General features: G+C 38.4%; 2 protein-coding genes across 2 annotated transcripts; both read right to left on the bottom strand.

Annotated features, from left to right (window-relative positions):
* Window positions 1-636: 636 nt before the first annotated feature.
* On the bottom strand, window positions 637-1,698 carry LOC122135411 (GPI-linked NAD(P)(+)--arginine ADP-ribosyltransferase 1-like). The gene is made up of 2 exons (XM_042714782.1): window positions 1,588-1,698; window positions 637-1,512 (listed from the first exon to the last, which is right to left on the bottom strand). Exons 1-2 carry the CDS (start codon window positions 1,636-1,638, stop codon window positions 769-771), a joined length of 795 nt encoding a protein of 264 aa, XP_042570716.1. The 5' UTR covers window positions 1,639-1,698; the 3' UTR covers window positions 637-768.
* A 2,671-nt stretch (window positions 1,699-4,369) lies between these two features.
* LOC109101168 (GPI-linked NAD(P)(+)--arginine ADP-ribosyltransferase 1-like) lies at window positions 4,370-5,346 on the bottom strand. The gene is made up of 2 exons (XM_042732457.1): window positions 5,225-5,346; window positions 4,370-5,149 (listed from the first exon to the last, which is right to left on the bottom strand). The coding sequence occupies exons 1-2, from the start codon at window positions 5,273-5,275 to the stop codon at window positions 4,370-4,372; spliced, it is 831 nt and encodes a 276-aa protein (XP_042588391.1). The 5' UTR covers window positions 5,276-5,346.
* Window positions 5,347-20,845: the final 15,499 nt, after the last annotated feature.

Here is a 20,845-nt window from a genome sequence, read left to right as displayed (position 1 = left end):
ATTTCAGTGAGTTTCTTCTGTTGTCCTGTGGAAAAAAAAAATAATTATTAATCAGAAAATATCGTGCTGATGCACGAAAGATGCCTCCAATTGAAATGCATTAGTTTAAAAAACGTGCTGCAATCACGAAAATAACGAAATAAACGTGTGCCTGCCACGAATAAATAGATTAAATTACGTGACCAAATCACGAACTGCCGTGAGACTGGGTTGACATTGCACAGGTCTGAGTTCATAGAGCCTCCCCAAAAACAAAACCAGCTTCATTCTTCTGCAAAATGAAAACCACAAAAAATTTTCTCAGAATCAATCATGACTAAGATGAAAAATAAAAAAAGAAAAATTTATATTTAAAAAATTCATTTCAGAGTTCATTCAAAAAACAACATTCCAACTGAAGCAAATATTTTTAGCAGTTAGTGTGCTATTGCTGGCAATCAGCTAAATAGCAAGCACTAAAAATATTCAGTGATGTGATACAAAAAAAGATTTAAGTGTAAATGAAGTAATAAATTACAAACACATATAAAATCACTCTGAGGGCACTGAATTGGGTAACTTGAAAATAGCTTTATTTCAGTGTTGGAATTATGCAAACAAATGTATTTTTTTTTGTTGTTGTTGTTGTTGTTGTTTTTTTTTTATTTTTTATTTTTTTGGACAAAGAAATGTTGAGCTAATCCAAGATGGACAAATGTTGGATTTGGTGTGCTATAAATTCATAAACTTAAAGCCCTTTGTTCAACAGGCCTACTTTCATTGTCAATCTTAAGATTTTGTTTTGGTCTTGGGTGGTTTCTTGAACAGAGCACAGTTCAGGTCACTTCTCTTACCAGAGCTTTTCAAAGTGAACACAGTGTCACACCAGAGATCTTTCTGATGTTTTCTTTTCTTGACAGCAGTGACTTTAAAAGTCTCGTATAGAGGAATCAGCTCATCTTCCTCCTTGTCATATTTAGAATATTTTGTCAAATTTGCACCTTCATAAGTGTAGATTACAAAACAAGATTTTTTTCCAAATTTTTTTGTTTTGGTATGATTAAAAGAGGAAGAAGCAAATGAGCCAAACCGAACCTCTTTGTTCAGAACATTCTCATTAAAATCAACATTGGTACCACGATAAGTTAACATGCATCCTTTTTGTGTTTTCTTCAGAATCTGTATCGCATCTGTTAACAGAAAGTGAAGTGAAAGCCATTTGAATTTCTTGTTTTGGTAGTTTTTCTTTTCATCACGAACAGCATTATTGAAATCCTTATATATCTCAAACTTAGAGTTAGTGTACACATAGATAGCGATTGAATGATTCTTTGTCAAGTTATCTCCGGGTGGCTTGTAATTCTTTTCAGCATGTTTCCAAGCATTTGCAAAATTAGATTGCATTTCTTTTTCTAGATATTTGGTCTTCACCAGATTCACCATTTCCTTTGTACAGCCATCATAATTATCATCAACTGAATTCAGTGCCATATCCAGTGGAAATATCTGTCCGTCAACAGCTGTTCTGTGATCCTGCAGCAACAGGAATCATAATGATCAATCATCAGTATTCATGTCTGTAATATTCACACTAGAACACAAGCTTACCTGTCCTAGAGCAGCTAAAATGAGAAGAAGAGCTTCAATGATCAGCAGCATCTTGATTCAGTCAAATCCCTCAGATTCTCTAGATCTAGTGAAGAGCAGATGCTGGAAGATAAGAAACACAAAATTGTCTCACAGATACTAAATCTGTGCCTTGAAATATAATGGAAAGAAATGTGTACTTAGATTTGTACAATTAAAATGTTCACTAATCTCTTAATACAGGTTTAAATTCATAAATTAAACTATTTTTTTTTCTTTTTCTGACAGATAGCAAAAGTTTTTTGAGAGAGAGAAAAAAAAAATCAATTAAACCTGTGATGTTCACTCATATATTGACCTTTTATTCTAAACCTAAACTTACCTGAAAAATTCAGTTGTCTCTCTTTGTCAGATTCTGCGTTGTCTTTTCAGTGTTTTTCAGCAGCTCAGGAGCAACGTCAACATGAGAAGATCAGAAGTTCATCGCCAGACGACAATGACTCTTCAAACTAAGAGATGAAAAAGGTGCCTTTTTATATCACTGAACATCTATGTTAATAGCGTGGTTGTGATGCATCTAAGTCATCTAAATGGTTTCATCTGATTATCACTTGTAAAGATCTGGTCTGTATGTGTGGTTTCATACTGGACAAACTCTTGAGTTCATATCTGTCTAAGATGAATGTCAGATTTTTATCAACATCTGATATATACCTGCCCCATTTAAATTTAAATAGTCTTGGCAAGAAGGAGATTTAAAGGGGTCATTTGACATTGCTAAAAAGAACATTATGTTGTGTATTTGGTGTAATGTAATGAGTTTATGTGGTTTAAGGTTCAAAAAACACATTATTTTCCACATACTGTACATTATTGTTGCTCCTCTTTGCCCTGCCTTTCTGAAATGCATTGAATTTTACAAAGCTCATCATTCTGAAAAGCGAGGTGAGCACAATAATGCACTGTTTCTAGTGTATTTAGCTTTGATTTGAAATAAAACAGCGCATCCTTGTGGCGCGGAGGACACAGAAGAGCATACGGTGATATGGAGAGACACAGAGGAGACTGTTGACAAAGGAATTATTGAATAAAGTCGTTATCTTTGTTTTCTTCGCTTACAAAAAAGTGTTCCCGTCACTTCATATAACCCAGATTACACATCTGATGGCACATGGACTATTCTGACGACGACTTTTCATACCTTTTATGGACCTTGACACTGTTATTTACTTGCCAGTCTATGGGACAGTCTCAAGCCTCCAGGTTTTCATCGAAAATATTTTTAATTGTGTTCCGAAGACGAACGGAGCTTTTACGGGTTTGGAACGACATGGGGGTAAGTGATTAATGACAAAATTTTCATTTTAGGGTGGAGTATCCCTTTAAGTTTTATAAAGAAAATCTCTTTGGATTTGAGACTTTAGTCTTTGCAACTTTACAGATCTTCTTTATGCACCAAAAGCTTGTAACACTCCAAAGAGAAAGGGACAATTGAAATCGCATCACATGACCCCTTTAATTGCCATAAACAGGGGTGCACTAACTAGTATCCTCTGCTTTTTGCAATTTTTCAGATTTTGTGATACTTCAAAGCTAATTTTCACATTCAGAAACATATTTCACTGTGAGATCAGTATAGAGCTGAATTAGTCTTGTTGCATTAAGGCCATCTGATAATGCAACACTTGTGAGGGCCTGTGATTTCATGTAGGACAAAATCTCAGTTGCTCAAGATAATTAATAATGGCCTCATGTAAGCATATTTCAAATGCTTATACTCAGAAAAAAAAAATGAACTTAATTAATTTAAGAAAATATTTCCCCACATAATTAAAGTTCATATAAGAACTAAGTGAAGTGAAGTGACACGTGGCCAAGTGGTGACCCATACTCGGAATTTGTGCTCTGCATTTAACCCATCCAAGTGCACACATACACACACACACACACACACAAACCAACACATGCCGGAAGTAGCTGGGGGTTTGGTTCTTGCTCAAGGGTCTCACTTCAGTCGTGGTATTGAGGGTAGAAGAGAGCACAGGTTATTCACTCCCCCACCTACAATTCCTGCTCAGCCTGAGACTCAAAACCACAACCTTCAATTTACAAGTCTGACCTTCTAACTATTAGGCCACGACTGCCTAAGAGGACTAAGTACATTTATTCCATAATTTCTCAATTATTTACTACTGAGAACAATCTTTTTCATTATTCTGCTAGCTAGAAACATTATTTCTGACTGAGTGTAATGAGATAAACACTTAAGAAGAGACTCATCATTACATCATCATTGTTTTAGCAGCTATTGCTCATTTAAAGTGTTTATGAATCCATTCACAACAAAACCACAAACTACACTCTTCTGCACAATGAAAACCACAAAAACTCCAACATCACAGAAGCTCTTCTCAATCTCCAACATGACTAAGATGAAACATATAAAGTAAAATTTGTATTAAAAATAACTAAAAATATTCAGTGATGCTTAGGGGTGTAACGGTAGGCCCGTATTCGTACCAAAACTTTTCGGTTCGAACGAATACAGTATTTTTTTTTATTTTTTTTTCAGGAAATGCAAATAATGAATGGCGTTTTGATAGTCTTTGGTGTGGCATGACAGATCGCTGCACAATATCTCTTTGGATTTGAGACTTTAGTGTTTGCAACTTTAAAGATCTTCTTTATGCAACAAGAGCTTGTAACACTCCAAAGAGAAAGGAAAAATTGAAATCGCATCATATGACCCATTTAAATTAAGCCAAGAGGAACATATGTTGGAATTGCTGAACATATCTTAGATTCAACACACTTTGTCCAGTACTTTCATTGTCAGTCTTAGTATGTTGTTATGGTCTTGGGTGGTTTCTTGAATAGAGCACAGTTCAAGGTCACTTCTCTTACCAGAGCTTTTCAAAGTGAACACAGTGTCACACCAGAGATCTTTCTGATGTTTTCCTTTCTTGACAGCAGTGACTTTAAAAGTCTCGTATGGAGGAATCAGCTCATCTTCCTCGTTGTCATATTTAGAATATTTTGTCAAATTTGCACCTTCATAAGTGTAGATTACAAAACAAGATTTTTTTCCAAGTTTTTTTGTTTTGGTATGATTAAAAGAGGAAGAAGCAAATGAGCCAAACCGAACCTCTTTGTTCAGAACATTCTCATTAAAATCAACATTTGTACGACGATAAGTTAACATGCATCCTTTTTGTGTTTTCTTCAGAATCTGTATCGCATCTGTTAACAGAAAGTGAAGTGAAAGCCATTTGAATTTCTTGTTTTGGTAGTTTTTCTTTTCATCACGAACAGCATTATTGAAATCCTTATATATCTCAAACTTAGAGTTAGTGTACACATAGATAGCGATCAAATGATTCTTTGTCAAGTTATCTCCGGGTGGCTTGTAATTCTTTTCAGCATGTTTCCAAGCATTTGCAAAATTAGATTGCATTTCTTTTTCTCGATATTTGGTCTTCACCAGATTCACCATTTCCTTTGTACAGCCATCATAATTATCATCAACTGAATTCAGTGCCATATCCAGTGGAAATATCTGTCCATCAACAGCTGCTCTGTGATCCTGCAGCAACAGGAATCATAATGATCAATCATCAGTATTCATGTCTGTAATATTCACACTAGAACACAAGCTTACCTGTCCTAGAGCAGCTAAAATGAGAAGAAGAGCTTCAATGATCAGCAGCATCTTGATTCAGTCAAATCCCTCAGATTCTCTAGATTTAGTGAAGAGCAGATGCTGGAAGACAAGAAACACAAAATTGTCTCACAGATACTAAATCTGTGCCTTGAAATATAATGGAAAGAAATGTGTACTTAGATTTGTACAATTAAAATGTTCACTAATCTCTTAATACAGGTTTAAATTCATAAATTAAACTATTTTTTTTTCTTTTTCTGTCAGATAGCAAAAGTTTTTTGAGAGAGAGAAAAAAAAATCAATTAAACCTGTGATGTTCACTCGTATATTGACCTTTTATTCTAAACCTAAACTTACCTGAAAAATTCAGTTGTCTCTCTTTGTCAGATTCTGCGTTGTCTTTTCAGTGTTTTTCAGCAGCTCATGAGCAACGTCAACATGAGAAGATCAGAAGTTCATCGCCAGACGACAATGACTCTTCAAACTAAGAGATGAGTAAGGTGCCTTTTTATATCACTGAAAATCTATATTAATAGCGGTGGTTGTGATGCATCTAAGTCATCTAAATGGTTTCATCTGATTATCACTTGTGAAGATCTGGTCTGTATGTGTGGTTTCATACTGGACAAACTCTTGAGTTCATATCTGTCTAAGATGAATGTCAGATTTTTTATCAACATCTGATATATACCTGCCCCATTTAAATTTAAATAGTCTTGGCAAGAAGGAGATTTAAAGGGGTCATTTGACATTGCTAAAAAAGAACATTATGTTGTGTATTTGGTGTAATGTAATGAGTTTATGTGGTTTAAGGTTCAAAAAACACATTATTTTCCACATACTGTACATTATTGTTGCTCCTCTTTGCCCTGCCTTTCTGAAATGCATTGAATTTTACAAAGCTCATCATTCTGAAAAGCGAGGTGAGCACAAGAATGCACTGTTTCTAGTGTATTTAGCTTTGATTTGAAATAAAACAGCGCATCCTTGTGGCGCGGAGGACACAGAAGAGCATACGGTGATATGGAGAGACACAGAGGAGACTGTTGACAAAGGAATTATTGAATAAAGTCGTTATCTTTGTTTTCTTCGCTTACAAAAAGTGTTCCCGTCACTTCATATAATCCAGATTGCACATCTGGGGGCAGATTGACTATTCTGACGACGACTTTTCATACCTTTTATGGACCTTGACACTGTTATTTACTTGCCAGTCTATGGGACAGTCTCAAGCCTCCAGGTTTTCATCGAAAATATTTTTAATTGTGTTCCGTAGATGAACGGAGCTTTTACGGGTTTGGAACGACATGGGGGTAAGTGATTAATGACAAAATTTTCATTTTAGGGTGGAATATCCCTTTAGTTTTATAAAGAAAATCTCTTTGGATTTGAGACTTTTAGTCTTTGCAACTTTACAGATCTTCTTTATGCACCAAAAGCTTGTAACACTCCAAAGAGAAAGGGACAATTGAAATCGCATCACATGACCCCTTTAATTGCCATAAACAGGGGTGCACTAACTAGTATCCTCTGCTTTTTGCAATTTTCAGATTTTGTGATACTTCAAAGCTAATTTTCACATTCAGAAACATATTTCACTGTGAGATCAGTATAGAGCTGAATTAGTCTTGTTGCATTAAGGCCATCTGATAATGCAACACTTGTGAGGGCCTGTGATTTCATGTAGGACAAAATCTCAGTTGCTCAAGATAATTAATAATGGCCTCATGTAAGCATATTTCAAATGCTTATACTCAGAAAAAAAAAATGAACTTAATTAAATTAAGAAAATATTTCCCCACATAATTAAAGTTCATATAAGAACTAAGTGAAGTGAAGTGACACGTGGCCAAGTGGTGACCCATACTCGGAATTTGTGCTCTGCATTTAACCCATCCAAGTGCACACATACACACACACACACACACACACACACACAAACCAACACATGCTGGAAGTAGCTGGGGGTTTGGTTCTTGCTCAAGGGTCTCACTTCAGTCGTGGTTATTGAGGGTAGAAGAGAGCACAGGTTATTCACTCCCCCACCTACAATTCCTGCTCAACCTGAGACTCAAAACCACAACCTTCAATTTACAAGTCTGACCTTCTAACTATTAGGCCACGACTGCCTAAGAGGACTAAGTACATTTATTCCATAATTTCTCAATTATTTACTACTGAGAACAATCTTTTTCATTATTCTGCTAGCTAGAAACATTATTTCTGACTGAGTGTAATGAGATAAACACTTAAGAAGAGACTCATCATTACATCATCATTGTTTTAGCAGCTATTGCTCATTTAAAGTGTTTATGAATCCATTCACAACAAAACCACAAACTACACTCTTCTGCACAATGAAAACCACAAAAACTCCAACATCACAGAAGCTCTTCTCAATCTCCAACATGACTAAGATGAAACATATAAAGTAAAATTTGTATTAAAAATAACTAAAAATATTCAGTGATGCTTAGGGGTGTAACGGTAGGCCCGTATTCGTACCAAAACTTTTCGGTTCGAACGAATACAGTTTTTTTTTTTTTTTTTTTTTTTTTTTTTCAGGAAATGCAAATAATGAATGGCGTTTTGATAGTCTTTGGTGTGGCATGACAGATCGCTGCACAATATCTCTTTGGATTTGAGACTTTAGCGTTTGCAACTTTAAAGATCTTCTTTATGCAACAAGAGCTTGTAACACTCCAAAGAGAAAGGAAAAATTGAAATCGCATCATATGACCCATTTAAATTAAGCCAAGAGGAACATATGTTGGAATTGCTGAACATATCTTAGATTCAACAAACTATGTCCAGTACTTTCATTGTCAGTCTTAGTATGTTATTATGGTCTTGGGTGGTTTCTTGAATAGAGCACAGTTCAGGTCACTTCTTTTACCAGAGCTTTTCAAAGTGAACACAGTTTCACACCAGAGATCTTTCTGACCTCTTTTCTTGACAGCAGTGACTTTACACGTCTCGTATAGAGGAATCAGCACCTCTTTCTCATAATGAAGCCTAGAATATTTTGTCACATCAGCACCTTCACAAGTGTAGATTACAAAACAAGATTTAGTTCCAAAAATATTTTACTCTGTTACGATCAAGATCAGATTATGCAAATTAGCCAAAATGAACTTCTGTGTTCAGATTCTTATTTTCAGATTTGCGGTACCTCAAAGAAAATTTTCACATTCGGAAATGTATTTCAGGCCCTGTGAGATCAAATAGAGCTGAAGTAATCTTGATGCATCAAGCTCATCTGATAATGCAGCACAAGATGTGGTCTGTGTGGTTTCAAGCAGGACAAACAAAGTTTCTGTCTGTGTAAGATGTACAAATTGTAACAGCTACTGCTCATTTAATAAAGCATCATAGTGTTATAAGCTCCCACAACAAAACCACAATATGCATACATACATACAAACACACACAAAAAACATGCACACGCACACACACACACACACATACATACATACAGTATACACACACACATATATATATATATATATATATATATATATATATATATACAGGTCCTTCTCAAAAAATTAGCATATTGTGAAAAAGTTCATTATTTTCCTAAATGTAATGATAAAAATTAAACTTTCATATATTTTAGATTCATTGCACACCAACTGAAATATTTCAGGTCTTTTATTGTTTTAATACTGATGATTTTGGCATACAGCTCATGAAAACCCAAAATTCCTATCTCAAAAAAATTAGCATATCATGAAAAGGTTCTCTAAACGAGCTATTAACCTAATCATCTGAATCAACTAATTAACCCTAAACACCTGCAAAAGATTCCTGAGGCTTTTAAAAACTCCCAGCCTGGTTCATTACTCAAAACCGCAATCATGGGTAAGACTGCCGACCTGACTGCTGTCCAGAAGGCCATCATTGACACCCTCAAGCGAGATGGGTAAGACACAGAAAGAAATTTCTGAACGAATAGGCTGTTCCCAGAGTGCTGTATCAAGGCACCTCAGTGGGAAGTCTGTGGGAAGGAAAAAGTGTGGCAAAAAACGCTGCACAACGAGAAGAGGTGACCGGACCCTGAGGAAGATTGTGGAGAAGGACCGATTCCAGACCTTGGGGGACCTGCGGAAGCAGTGGACTGAGTCTGGAGTAGAAACATCCAGAGCCACCGTGCACAGGCGTGTGCAGGAAATTAACTACAGAGAAGCAGCACTGGACTGTTGCTCAGTGGTCCAAAGTACTTTTTTCGGATAAAAAGGAAATTTTGCATGTCATTCGGAAATCAAGGTGCCAGAGTCTGGAGTGGGGGACTGGGGAGAAGGAAATGGCAAAATGCCTGAAGTCCAGTGTCAAGTACCCACAGTCAGTGATGGTCTGGGGTGCCATGTCAGCTGCTGGTGTTGGTCCACTGTGTTTTATCAAGGGCAGGGTCAATGCAGCTAGCTATCAGGATATCAGGAGATTTTGGAGCACTTCATGCTTCCATCTGCTGAAAAGCTTTATGGAGATGAAGATTTCGTTTTTCAGCACGACCTGGCACCTGCTCACAGTGCCAAAACCACTGGTAAATGGTTTACTGACCATGGTATTACTGTGCGCAATTGGCCTGCCAACTCTCCTGACCTGAACCCCATAGAGAAACTGTGGGATATTGTGAAGAGAAAGTTGAGAGACGCAAGACCCAACACTCTGGATGAGCTTAAGGCCGCTATCGAAGCATCCTGGGCCTCCATAACACCTCAGCAGTGCCACAGGCTGATTGCCTCCATGCCACGCCGCATTGAAGCAGTCATTTCTGCAAAAGGATTCCCGACCAAGTATTGAGTGCATAACTGAACATAATTATTTGAAGGTTGACTTTTTTTGTATTAAAAATACTTTTCTTTTATTGGTCAGATGAAATATGCTAATTTTTTGAGATAGGAATTTTGGGTTTTCATGAGCTGTATGCCAAAATCATCAGTATTAAAAAAACAATAAAAGACCTGAAATATTTCAGTTGGTGTGCAATGAATCTAAAATAAATGAAAGTTTAATTTTTATCATTACATTATGGAAAATAATGAACTTTTTCACAATATGCTAATTTTTTGAGAAGGACCTGTATGTATATATATATATATATATATAGCCTATATATATACAGGTACATCTCAATAAATTAGAATGTCGAAAAAAGTCCGAAAGATTTTGGAAAAGTTCATTTATTTCAGTAGTTCAACTCAAATTGTGAAACTTGTGTATTAAATAAATTCAATGCACACAGACTGAAGTAGTTTAAGTCTTTGGTTCTTTTAATTGTGATGATTTTGGCTCACATTTAACAAAAACCCACCAATTTACTATCTCAACAAATTGTCACTGCATAAAAGCCTTGGAGAGCCGCTTCTGGGATGGTTCAGAAACATGCTGGTGTATAAACCCAATACAAGCATTGACTCCAGCGGCCGCGATCAGCTCCGGTGTCTGAGCCGTGAGCAGAGCACGAGTGAATGAGATCATTCCTTCCTCTGTACTACTAGTTTTAACGTGAATAAATTTAAGTTTGGGTTAAGTTGTTAGTCCTAATTATAACCTTATAATGTAAAAAGGGCTCCCTATAGTTTTAAGGATAAGCTGAAGTAGATTTTTATCACTAAAAAAATTTAGACTATAACTGTATGTATTTAAAGAAAGAGCAACTTGTTCAGTAAACCACTGTTTATTAAAAAAAAAAAGATTTCCCCTGCTGTACCGAAATCATACCAAAATGTGACGTTAAAACCAGGTATAAATGAAAAAATGAATTAGAGACATATACAAAATCAGAAACCATATTATTTTCCATATAATGTAGGCTACATTATTGTTTCTCATCTATGCCCCACCTTTCTGAAACATGTTGATTTTTACAAAGCTCATCATTCTGAAAAGCGAGGTGTGCTCTGATTGGCCAGCTATCCAGTGTCTTATGATTGGCTGAATGCCTCAAGCATGTGACAAAAATGTTATGCCCCTTAACCTGCTGTGATGCAGTCTCCTGCAGCATGAGACTCAATCCAGCTGCTCAGCTTGTGCACATCCCATCATCGGTTCTCTTTTAGCAGTTCAGTCAGTGTACTGTTAGGAGTAACTGAATAACTCAGGATATTGGTTTATTTCACATTAGAGGGAGTGTAAGGCAAGTTTATAAAGCGTATAATTTAAGTAATTTGTGGATTAGTGCATACTGGAGACGCGGACCGTTTCAAACGATTCAGATAGATTTGGTGAACTGGTTCGACCGCTTCACTAAGAAGATCCGATTAAACAGAATGATTCATTCATGATCCAGGCATCACTAGACCAGATAAAACCAATAAAACCAATTACAAACATTTGCTGGATCCAGTGGGGACATAATTACTGATTATAATGACTTATACTGTCTTTTTACATGTTGCATACCACGCTGCATAAACATAAACCCATGTTTGCATTTGTGATCGGAGAAACAACAAGTGCTACTCTATACTGCTCAAAACTCACGTTTGAATCAGCATTGGCAAATTATTTAAATAAAAAAAAACAAAAAAACATACTTACAGGCTGTGAGTCAGAAGCGCCAGACTGTCATTGCAAAGTTGGAACTGCCCCACTTTATAGTAGGCTACTGGTTCAAGGAAACAATCCTCATCCTCCAAAAAATGCACTGCACACACCTGAATATTTAAGTTGAACAGTTCTGGAACAGTGTTGAAATACAACTTAACCACCGATTTCTAGTTGTGTTCTCTTTTGGAAGGCCAAACAAAGTAGTTTTGCGTTCACAATGTAACACAGTGTCTCCACAACATGGCGGTGGCGGCAAAAGTGAGAATAAATGTTACGCCTTCTTTCTTTGCGTGAACATTATGCAAATCTTCCCAGATCGTGACGTAGACATGTGGGGGCATGTTAGAATAAGCCATTTTAGGGGGGCGTGGTTGACTCTTAACTTTTATAAAGAATATCTCTTTGGATTTGAGACTTTAGTCTTTGCAACTTTACAGATCTTTTTTTATGCACCAAGAGCTTGTAACACTCCAAAGAGGAAGGAAAAACTGAAATCGCATCATATGACCCCTTTAAATTAAGCCAAGAGGAACATATGTTGGAATTGCTGAACATATCTTAGATTCAACACACTTTGTCCAGTACTTTCATTGTCAGTCTTAGTATGTTGTTATGGTCTTGGGTGGTTTCTTGAATAGAGCACAGTTCAGGTCACTTCTCTTACCAGAGCTTTTCAAAGTGAACACAGTTTCACACCAGAGATCTTTCTGACCTCTTTTCTTGACAGCAGTGACTTTACACGTCTCGTATAGAGGAATCAGCACCTCTTTCTCATAATGAAGTCTAGAATATTTTGTCACATCAGCACCTTCACAAGTGTAGATTACAAAACAAGATTTAGTTCCAAAAATATTTTACTCTGTTACGATCAAGATAAGATGATGCAAATTAGCGTTCAGATTCTTATTTTCAGATTTGCGGTACCTCAAAGAAAATTTTCACATTCGGAAATGTATTTCAGGCCCTGTGAGATCAAATAGAGCTGAAGTAATCTTGATGCATCAAGCTCATCTGATAATGCAGCACAAGATGTGGTCTGTGTGGTTTCAAGCAGGACAAACAAAGTTTCTGTCTGTGTAAGATGAACAAATTGTAACAGCTACTGCTCATTTAATAAAGCATCATAGTGTTATAAGCTCCCACAACAAAACCACAATATGCATACATACATACAAACACACAAACACATGCACACGCACACACACACACACACACACACACACACACATATATATATATACAGGTACATCTCAATAAATTAAAATGTCGTGGAAAAGTTCATTTATTTCAGTAGTTCAACTCAAATTGTGAAACTCGTGTATTAAATGAATTCAATGCACACAGACTGAAGTAGTTTAAGTCTTTGGTTCTTTTAATTATGATGATTTTGGCTCACATTTAACAAAAACCCACCAATTTACTATCTCAACAAATTAGAATACTTCATAAGATCAAAAAATATCTACAGTAAATATTCATTTACTGTACATGTACTTAATACTTGGTAGGGGCTCCTTTTGCTTTAATTAGTGCCTTAATTCGGCGTGGCACAGAGGTGACCAGTTTGTGGCACTGCTGAGGTGGTATGGAACCCCAGGTTTCTTTGACAGTGGCCTTCAGCTCATTTGCATTTTTTTGGTCTGTTTCTCATTTTCCTCTTGAAAATACACCATAGATTCTCTATGGGGTTCAGGTCTGGTGAGTTTGCTGGCCAGTCAAGCACACCAACACCATGGTCAGTTAACCAACTTTTTGTGCTTTTGGCAGTGTGGGCAGGTGCCAAATCCTGCTTGAAAAAGGAAGCATGAAGTGCTCCAAAATTTCTTGTTAAACGGGTGCAGTGACTTTGATTTTCAAAAAACACAATGGACCAACACCAACAGATGACATTGCACCCCAAATCATCACAGACTGTGGAAACTTAACACTGGACATCAAGCAACTTGGGCTATGAGCTTCTCCACCCTTCCTCCAGACTCTAGGACCTTGGTTTCCAAATGAAATACAAAACTTGCTCTCATCTGAAAAGAGGACTATGGACCACTGGGCAACAGTCCAGTTCTTCTTCTCCTTGGCCCAGGTAAGACGCCTCTGACGTTTTCTGTGATTCAGGAGTGGCTTAACAAGAGGAATATGACAACTGTAGCCAGTTGTGTGGTGACTCTTGATGCCTTGACCCCAGCCTCAGTCCATTCCTTGTGAAGTTCACTCAAATTCTTGAATTGATTTTGCTTGACAATCCTCATAAGGCTGCGGTTCTCTCGGTTGGTTGTGCATCTTCTTCTTCCACACTTTTTCCTTCCACTCAACTTTCTGTTAACATGCTTGGTTACAGCACTCTGTGAACAGCCAGCTTCTTTGGCAATGAATGTTTGTGGCTTACCCTCCTTGTGAAGGGTGTCAATGATTGTCTTCTGGACAACTGTCAGATCAACAGTCTTCCCCATGATTGTGTAGCCTAGTGAACCAAACTGAGAGACCATTCTGAAGGCTCAGGAAACCTTTGCAGGTGTTTTGAGTTGATTAGCCGATTGGCATGTCACCGTATTCTAATTTGTTGAGATAGTGAATTGTGGGTTTTTGTTAAATGTGAGCCGAAATCATCAAAATTAAAAGAACCAAAGAGTTAAACTACTTCAGTCTGTGTTCTTTGAATTTATTTAATACACAAGTTTCACAATTTGAGTTGAATTACTGAAATAAATGAACTTTTCCATGACATTCTAATTTATTGAGATGCACCTATATATGACATAAATGAGTGACATAAATTTTGTGTTTTGCATAATTTGCTGCTTAAGCCGTTGTATTATTCATTCACATTGTTTCTAGATTATTGTGTAGAGTGATCAGATGCATTTTAAATAATTGCTAAAAGCTTCACTGGCCAAAAAAATGTACTTTTCACAAAAAAAAAAAAAAAACTAATTTCACTGTTTTTGAAATGAACAGCTTACATTAATTGACTAATCCTAATCATATCAGCAGCACATGTGAAAGTGTACTAGTCAGGTGAAATCACTATCATACTAATTAGATTGTAAGAGCAGACTGATTGCTATAAAAGGAGGGAAGAAGTGCTTCCAATCATTGTGTTCTAGCCTCATGCACCGTAGAGGCCATGCAGTCTGTACGAGAAAGAGAATTGATTAGTTCCTCTCCCGAGTCGTTCGTTATTTTGTCATATGAAGTAAGAGCAGCAATGGATACAGAAATTAGTTAATAATTTCCAACCTTCCTTACAAACAAGCATGTAGTTTGTTTCTTTACTCTTACAGTCAGAGGTGGGACCAAGTCATTGTTTTGCAAGTCACAAGTCTTGAGTCTTTGCATTCAAGTCTCGAGTCAAGACAGGCAAGTCCAAGTCAAGTTGCAAGTCCTCAACTTTAAGATTCAACTCATTAGTGCTCTTTGCCCGAATTAGTGTCTCAGTATTATTTACCATATCAAATTTATAGTAATTAATATCAGGAACACAGAATATGTTTGACATAGCAGTTAAATTTCATGTGAGATGGGTGCCCTTAGAAAACTACTCAAGTTAAATTCAGGGATTCTGCCAAAATAGGACAGAAAATAGAAAAAAAAAATAGATAGAAAATAAATAAAATAAAAATACAAGTTTTGTAACAGAATAGCAAAGACAAAATTATTTCATAGAAATAATAACTGCAACAGACTTTCCTTGTGTGCATGAGAATATATTAGTGCTGTCAAATCGATCCAAAATAAAGATTTTTGTTTACAAAATGTGTTGACTGTGTATATTTATTATGTACTGTATATATAAATACACAAACATACATGTATGTATATATATATATATATATATATATATATATATATATATATATATATATATTTAAAAAAATATTTACACAGGTGTGTGTGTGTGTGTGTGTGTGTAAATATATATATATATATATATATTCAAATATAATTTATATTTAAATATTAATATTTGATATATAAACAAAACATATTTTTCAAAAAATATATAAATGCATGTTTGTGTATTTATATATACATAATAAATCTACACAGTACACACACATTTTGTAAACAAAAACTTTTATTTTGGATGCCATTATTCACGATTAATCGATTTGACAGCAATAGAATATATGCTTCTAGGTTTTATATGTAAGCCACTGAGCCATTATTTGGAACCTCAATGAAACAGATTTAAAATCATGTGAGCGGAAGGATGGATTGTCATAGTGTATACATGATCTTCATAATTTTTTGCAGTGTGAGATTTATGGTAACAGAACTTTGTGAGATCGTGATGAACAAAGAGTGACAGCTTTTTAGTGATTATTATGAGTGCTCTTTGCAAACTTTCTAGGCAATAATCCATTCAAAATGTAGAACTTTGTTTTTCAGCCACACATGACATCTGAATATTTATGCGGGATTCTCTCTCGAAGTAGCAGTGATTGACATGGTGATAACCATAGCAATAGACGGGACAAAATATGTGAAAATGTGCCTTAAGACTAGAGCACTCTCACTAATTTCAGAAGCACCCTTAGTGATTATTTCTGGAACCTGGTTGATACACTTTTATATTATAATTATATACAAAAACAACAAAATACAAATGCACTAAATAAAATAATCTAATAAATGCATATTTACAATTTAATCACTTAACTAAAATAAGTATTAATCAAATAAATAACTAAAGAAGGCTGACTATAATCAGCTTGCTTCCATTAAGTGAGAAAGGCCTACTCTTCACCTGAATAAGTAAGAAAACAAAAAAGCTCCTCTGGTCTTCAGTGATGCGAGGACAACGTTTTAGCGTACACATAATATATGAGCGAGTCCAGAGCTAATTCATAAATGAACAATGATGCAACACAGAGCCGAAGACTCAGGAGATGAACTAATCATTTCTCTTTCTAGTACACACTGTCAGGGCTCAGGTTTGATCTGTCTCTTTCTCCTGGAGGAACCTTTGTTTTTGTTTCTGTTTGCACGTGCTAGCCACGATCAGCTGTTCGCATTTTGCGATCAGCATGGTCGTGCACGTGTTGATTGTTTTTGGTTTTCACTTGCGCGTGCCAGCCGCATTCAGCTGATTGCGCTTTGCAATCAGCGCGGTCGTGTATGCATTCACAGCTGTTTGTTATTTCCGCATTTATTTTTTCCTTATTTAAATCTCATGTTTTCTCTTAGTCTTTGCCAGTGTGTTTTGTTGTTAACGCTTTTTATGCGTTTTTTGTTTGGTTCATCAGTTATAGTTTTGTATTTTTTTTTTCTTCAGTTTTTCTTTATTCTGCCCAGTTATTGCAACTGCTGTCTGGACTGTCAATGCTCCTGGGCCAGTGGTCTGTTCATCGGGACTATTGGATTTTTGCTCTGGATTATTATCTAGATTTGTGGATCTCTTTGAATCTGCCTGGACTATCATCTTTAATGACCATCGCCTGTTTCTGACTACCGCTCGCCTGGAATGTATCTGTTTGGACTCTGATCTCTTCTGTTGAGTTCTTGGATTGTGGATCTGGAATTCAGCAGTTCGATTTATCACTGAATAAATCTCTTGTTGCATTTCTACTGCATTTGGGTTCTTCATTTCAGTGAAACCTGACATAACAAGGACTGGCCATTATGGACCCAGCAGAAGAAGCTCAGCTCCGAGCTGTCGTTGAACATCAGGGAGCGATGTTGAATCATCAGGCTGAGGAACTTTCACATGCTCGTCACACCGTGGATGCCTTGGTTGCACCAGTTACTGAGCTCTCGGACAAGTTACGCTATCTTCAGCCCGCCGATCTCAATGTTTCGTCTGCAGCACCCCAACAGGCCACTGGTCATGAGCCACGTATTAATAACCCTCCTATTTATGCTGGTGAACCAACTAATTGTCGATCATTTCTTATTCAGTGTGAAGTAGTTTTTTCACTTCAACCCCAGACTTATGCATTAGACAGATCCAGAGTGGCTTACATGATTTCTCTTCTGGCTGGACGCGCCCGCGACTGGGGTACTGCCATATGGGACTCGTGCTCTTTGTGCTGTGATGACTTTAAATCATTCAAAGCCGAGATGATAAAAGTATTTGACAGATCCGTGTTTGGCAAAGAGGCTTCCCGGCAATTGGCTTCGCTGCGTCAAGGCAAGAGGTCAGTTGCTGATTATTCTATTGAATTTAATACTCTTGCACCTACAAGTGAGTGGAACTCAGCAGCGCTGGTGGCTCGTTTTTTGGATGGATTAGTGGCAGATGTTAAGGACGAGATCTACGCACGCGACCCTCCGGACCTGCTTGACGATATTATTGATCTCGCTATTCGTTTGGATTCCCGTATGGAATTGAGGCGTAAAGTTCGGGGAAATACCCGCTGGATGCGGCCAGAACCGTCTGTTTCCTCCTCTGCTTCCCGAGCTCCTGAATCGTCTGACCTTGAGCCTATGCAGCTGGGGAGAATGCGTCTTACTGCTGAGGAGAAACAACGCCGACTTTTAAAGGGGCTTTGTTTATATTGTGGCGGTCATGGTCATATTGCAGCCGGCTGTCCGTTAAAAGCCAACGCCCACCAGTAAACAGGAGAATTCTGGCGGGCGGTACTTCAATTTCTCCATCAGAGGGTTCTCATACTCTCATTCCTGCTTCAGTGTTACTGAATGGCTCGGTCATTAAATGCTCTGTGTTAATTGATTCGGGTGCAGAGGGGAATTTTGTTGATGTTGAATGGGCTCATCACTATGGCCTGCCCATTCATTCCCTTTCCTCTCCTCTCATTGTTCACTCCCTTAATGGACAGCAGCTCATGGCAGTTACTCAGATCACTGGTCCGGTGAGTTAGATTACCTCTGGTAACCACCGGGAGGAAATATAATTTTATTTATTTAACTCCCCTTCTGTTTCTATTGTATTAGGTCATCCTTGGCTTTCTCTTCATTACCCACATATTAACTGGGCTGAGAATTTAATTCTTTCTTGGAGTTCTCGCTGTCATGCTGCTTGTCTTGTGTCTGCTCCGTCTTCTGTTGTTTGTTCTGTGTTGCAGGAGGAGGAGGTGGATCTTTCTCTGATCCCTGGCATGTACCACGATCTGCGTGCGGTCTTCAGTCGGTCCCGAGCTGCCTCTCTTCCTCCCCATCGACCGTATGATTGTGCTATCGATCTTCTTCCCGGCACTTCTCCTCCTCGCGGACGTCTTTTCTCTTTGTCTGCACCCGAGCGGGTGGCCATGGAGAAGTATTTATCAGATTCTCTAGCAGCAGGTTTGATTCGTCCCTCTTCCTCTCCAGCAGGAGCGGGGTTCTTTTTCGTGAAGAAGGATGGCTCTTTGTGCCTCTGCATTGACTATCGTGGGCTGAATGACATAACTGTTAATAACAGGTACCCCCTGCCTCTTATGTCTACAGCCTTCGAGGTCCTGTGGGGTGCAAAGTTCTTCACAAAATTGGATCTACGCAATGCTTATCATCTAGTTCAGATTAGGGAGGGGGATGAATGGAAGACGGCCTTTAACACGCCCACCGGGCATTTTGAATATCTCGTTTTACCTTTTGGGCTGTCCAATGCCCCAGCCGTTTTCCAAGCGCTCGTCAATGATGTGCTGAGAGATATGATTAACGACTTTGTCTTTGTGTACCTGGATGATATTTAAATTTTTTCTCAATCATTCCAGGTGCACGTCCAGCACGTCAGACGAGTGCTTCAGCGGTTGCTGGAGAATCAATTGTTCGTGAAGGCGGAGAAGTGTACTTTTCACACCCAGTCGGTTTCATTCTTGGGGTCGATCATCTCAGCGGAGGGGATTCGCATGGACCCTGCGAAGGTTGGAGCTGTCTCTGACTGGCCGGTACCTGGCTCAAGAAAAGCTTTACAACAGTTTTTGGGCTTTTCTAATTTCTATAGGCGTTTTATTCAAAATTTCAGCCAGGTGGCGGCCCCTCTGACAGCGTTAACCTCCACCAAATCCAAATTTTGTTGGTCTAGTGTTACTCAGGCAGCTTTTGACGATTTGAAATCCAGGTTCACTACTGCTCCTATTCTTATTTTGCCGGATCCTAGCAGACAGTTTGTGGTGGAGGTGGACACGTCAGAGGTGGGTGTCGGAGCAGTTCTTTCCCAAAAATCCCCTCATGATAATAAGTTGCATCCTTGTGCTTATTTTTCTCATCGCCTTTCTCCCTCAGAACGAAATTATGACATCGGCAACAGAGAGCTGCTGGCAGTACGCTTGGCTTTGGGGGAGTGGCGTCACTGGTTGGAGGGGACGATAATTCCATTTCTGGTGTGGACTGATCATAGAAATCTGGAGTATATTCAATCGGCAAAACGGCTGAACTCCAGACAGGCTCGTTGGGCACTGTTTTTTGGGTGCTTCAACTTTGTGTTGTCTTACAGGCCGGGTTCTAAGAATGGTAAGCCCGACGCTCTGTCACGGCAGTTTGACGTGCCTGTTGACGAGTCTCCTCCTGACACCATTTTGCCTTTGGACCGTGTGGTGGGGGCCGTCACCTGGGGTGTCGAGGGCCGGGTCAGGCGAGCATTAGCTCAGGTTGAGGTGCCCATGGGGTGTCTGGCGGGTCTGTTATTTGTGCCTGATACAGTCCGCACCGCCGTCTTGCAGTGGGGTCACTCTTCTAAACTCACGTGTCATCCTGGTGTGAGGAGGTCGCTGGCAGCCATCCATCAGCGTTTTTGGTGGCCGGCCATGGCTGAGGACATCCGTCGGTTCGTGGGTGCTTGTGAGGTTTGTGCTCAAAACAAATCTTCCAATCAACCTTCCGTTGGTCTGCTTCATCCCCTCCCTATTCCTTCCCGCCCCTGGTCACATATTGCCCTGGATTTTGTTACTGGTTTCCCTCCATCCAGTGGCAATACTGTGGTCCTTACTGTTGTGGATCGCTTTTCTAAGGCGGTTCACTTCATTCCCCTTCCTAAACTCCCTTCGGCTAGGGAGACGGCCCGGGTGGTCATTGACCACGTCTTCCGGATTCATGGTCTTCCGGAGGATGTGGTCTCTGACAGGGGGCCCCAGTTTGTGTCCCAGTTTTGGAGGGAATTCTGTCGACGACTGGGTGCCTCCGCCAGTC

Source organism: Cyprinus carpio, chromosome A3, assembly GCF_018340385.1.
Source record: "Cyprinus carpio isolate SPL01 chromosome A3, ASM1834038v1, whole genome shotgun sequence".
In the NCBI taxonomy this organism is placed as follows: Eukaryota; Metazoa; Chordata; class Actinopteri; order Cypriniformes; family Cyprinidae; genus Cyprinus; species Cyprinus carpio.
This window is presented reverse-complemented; position numbering and strand designations above follow the sequence as displayed.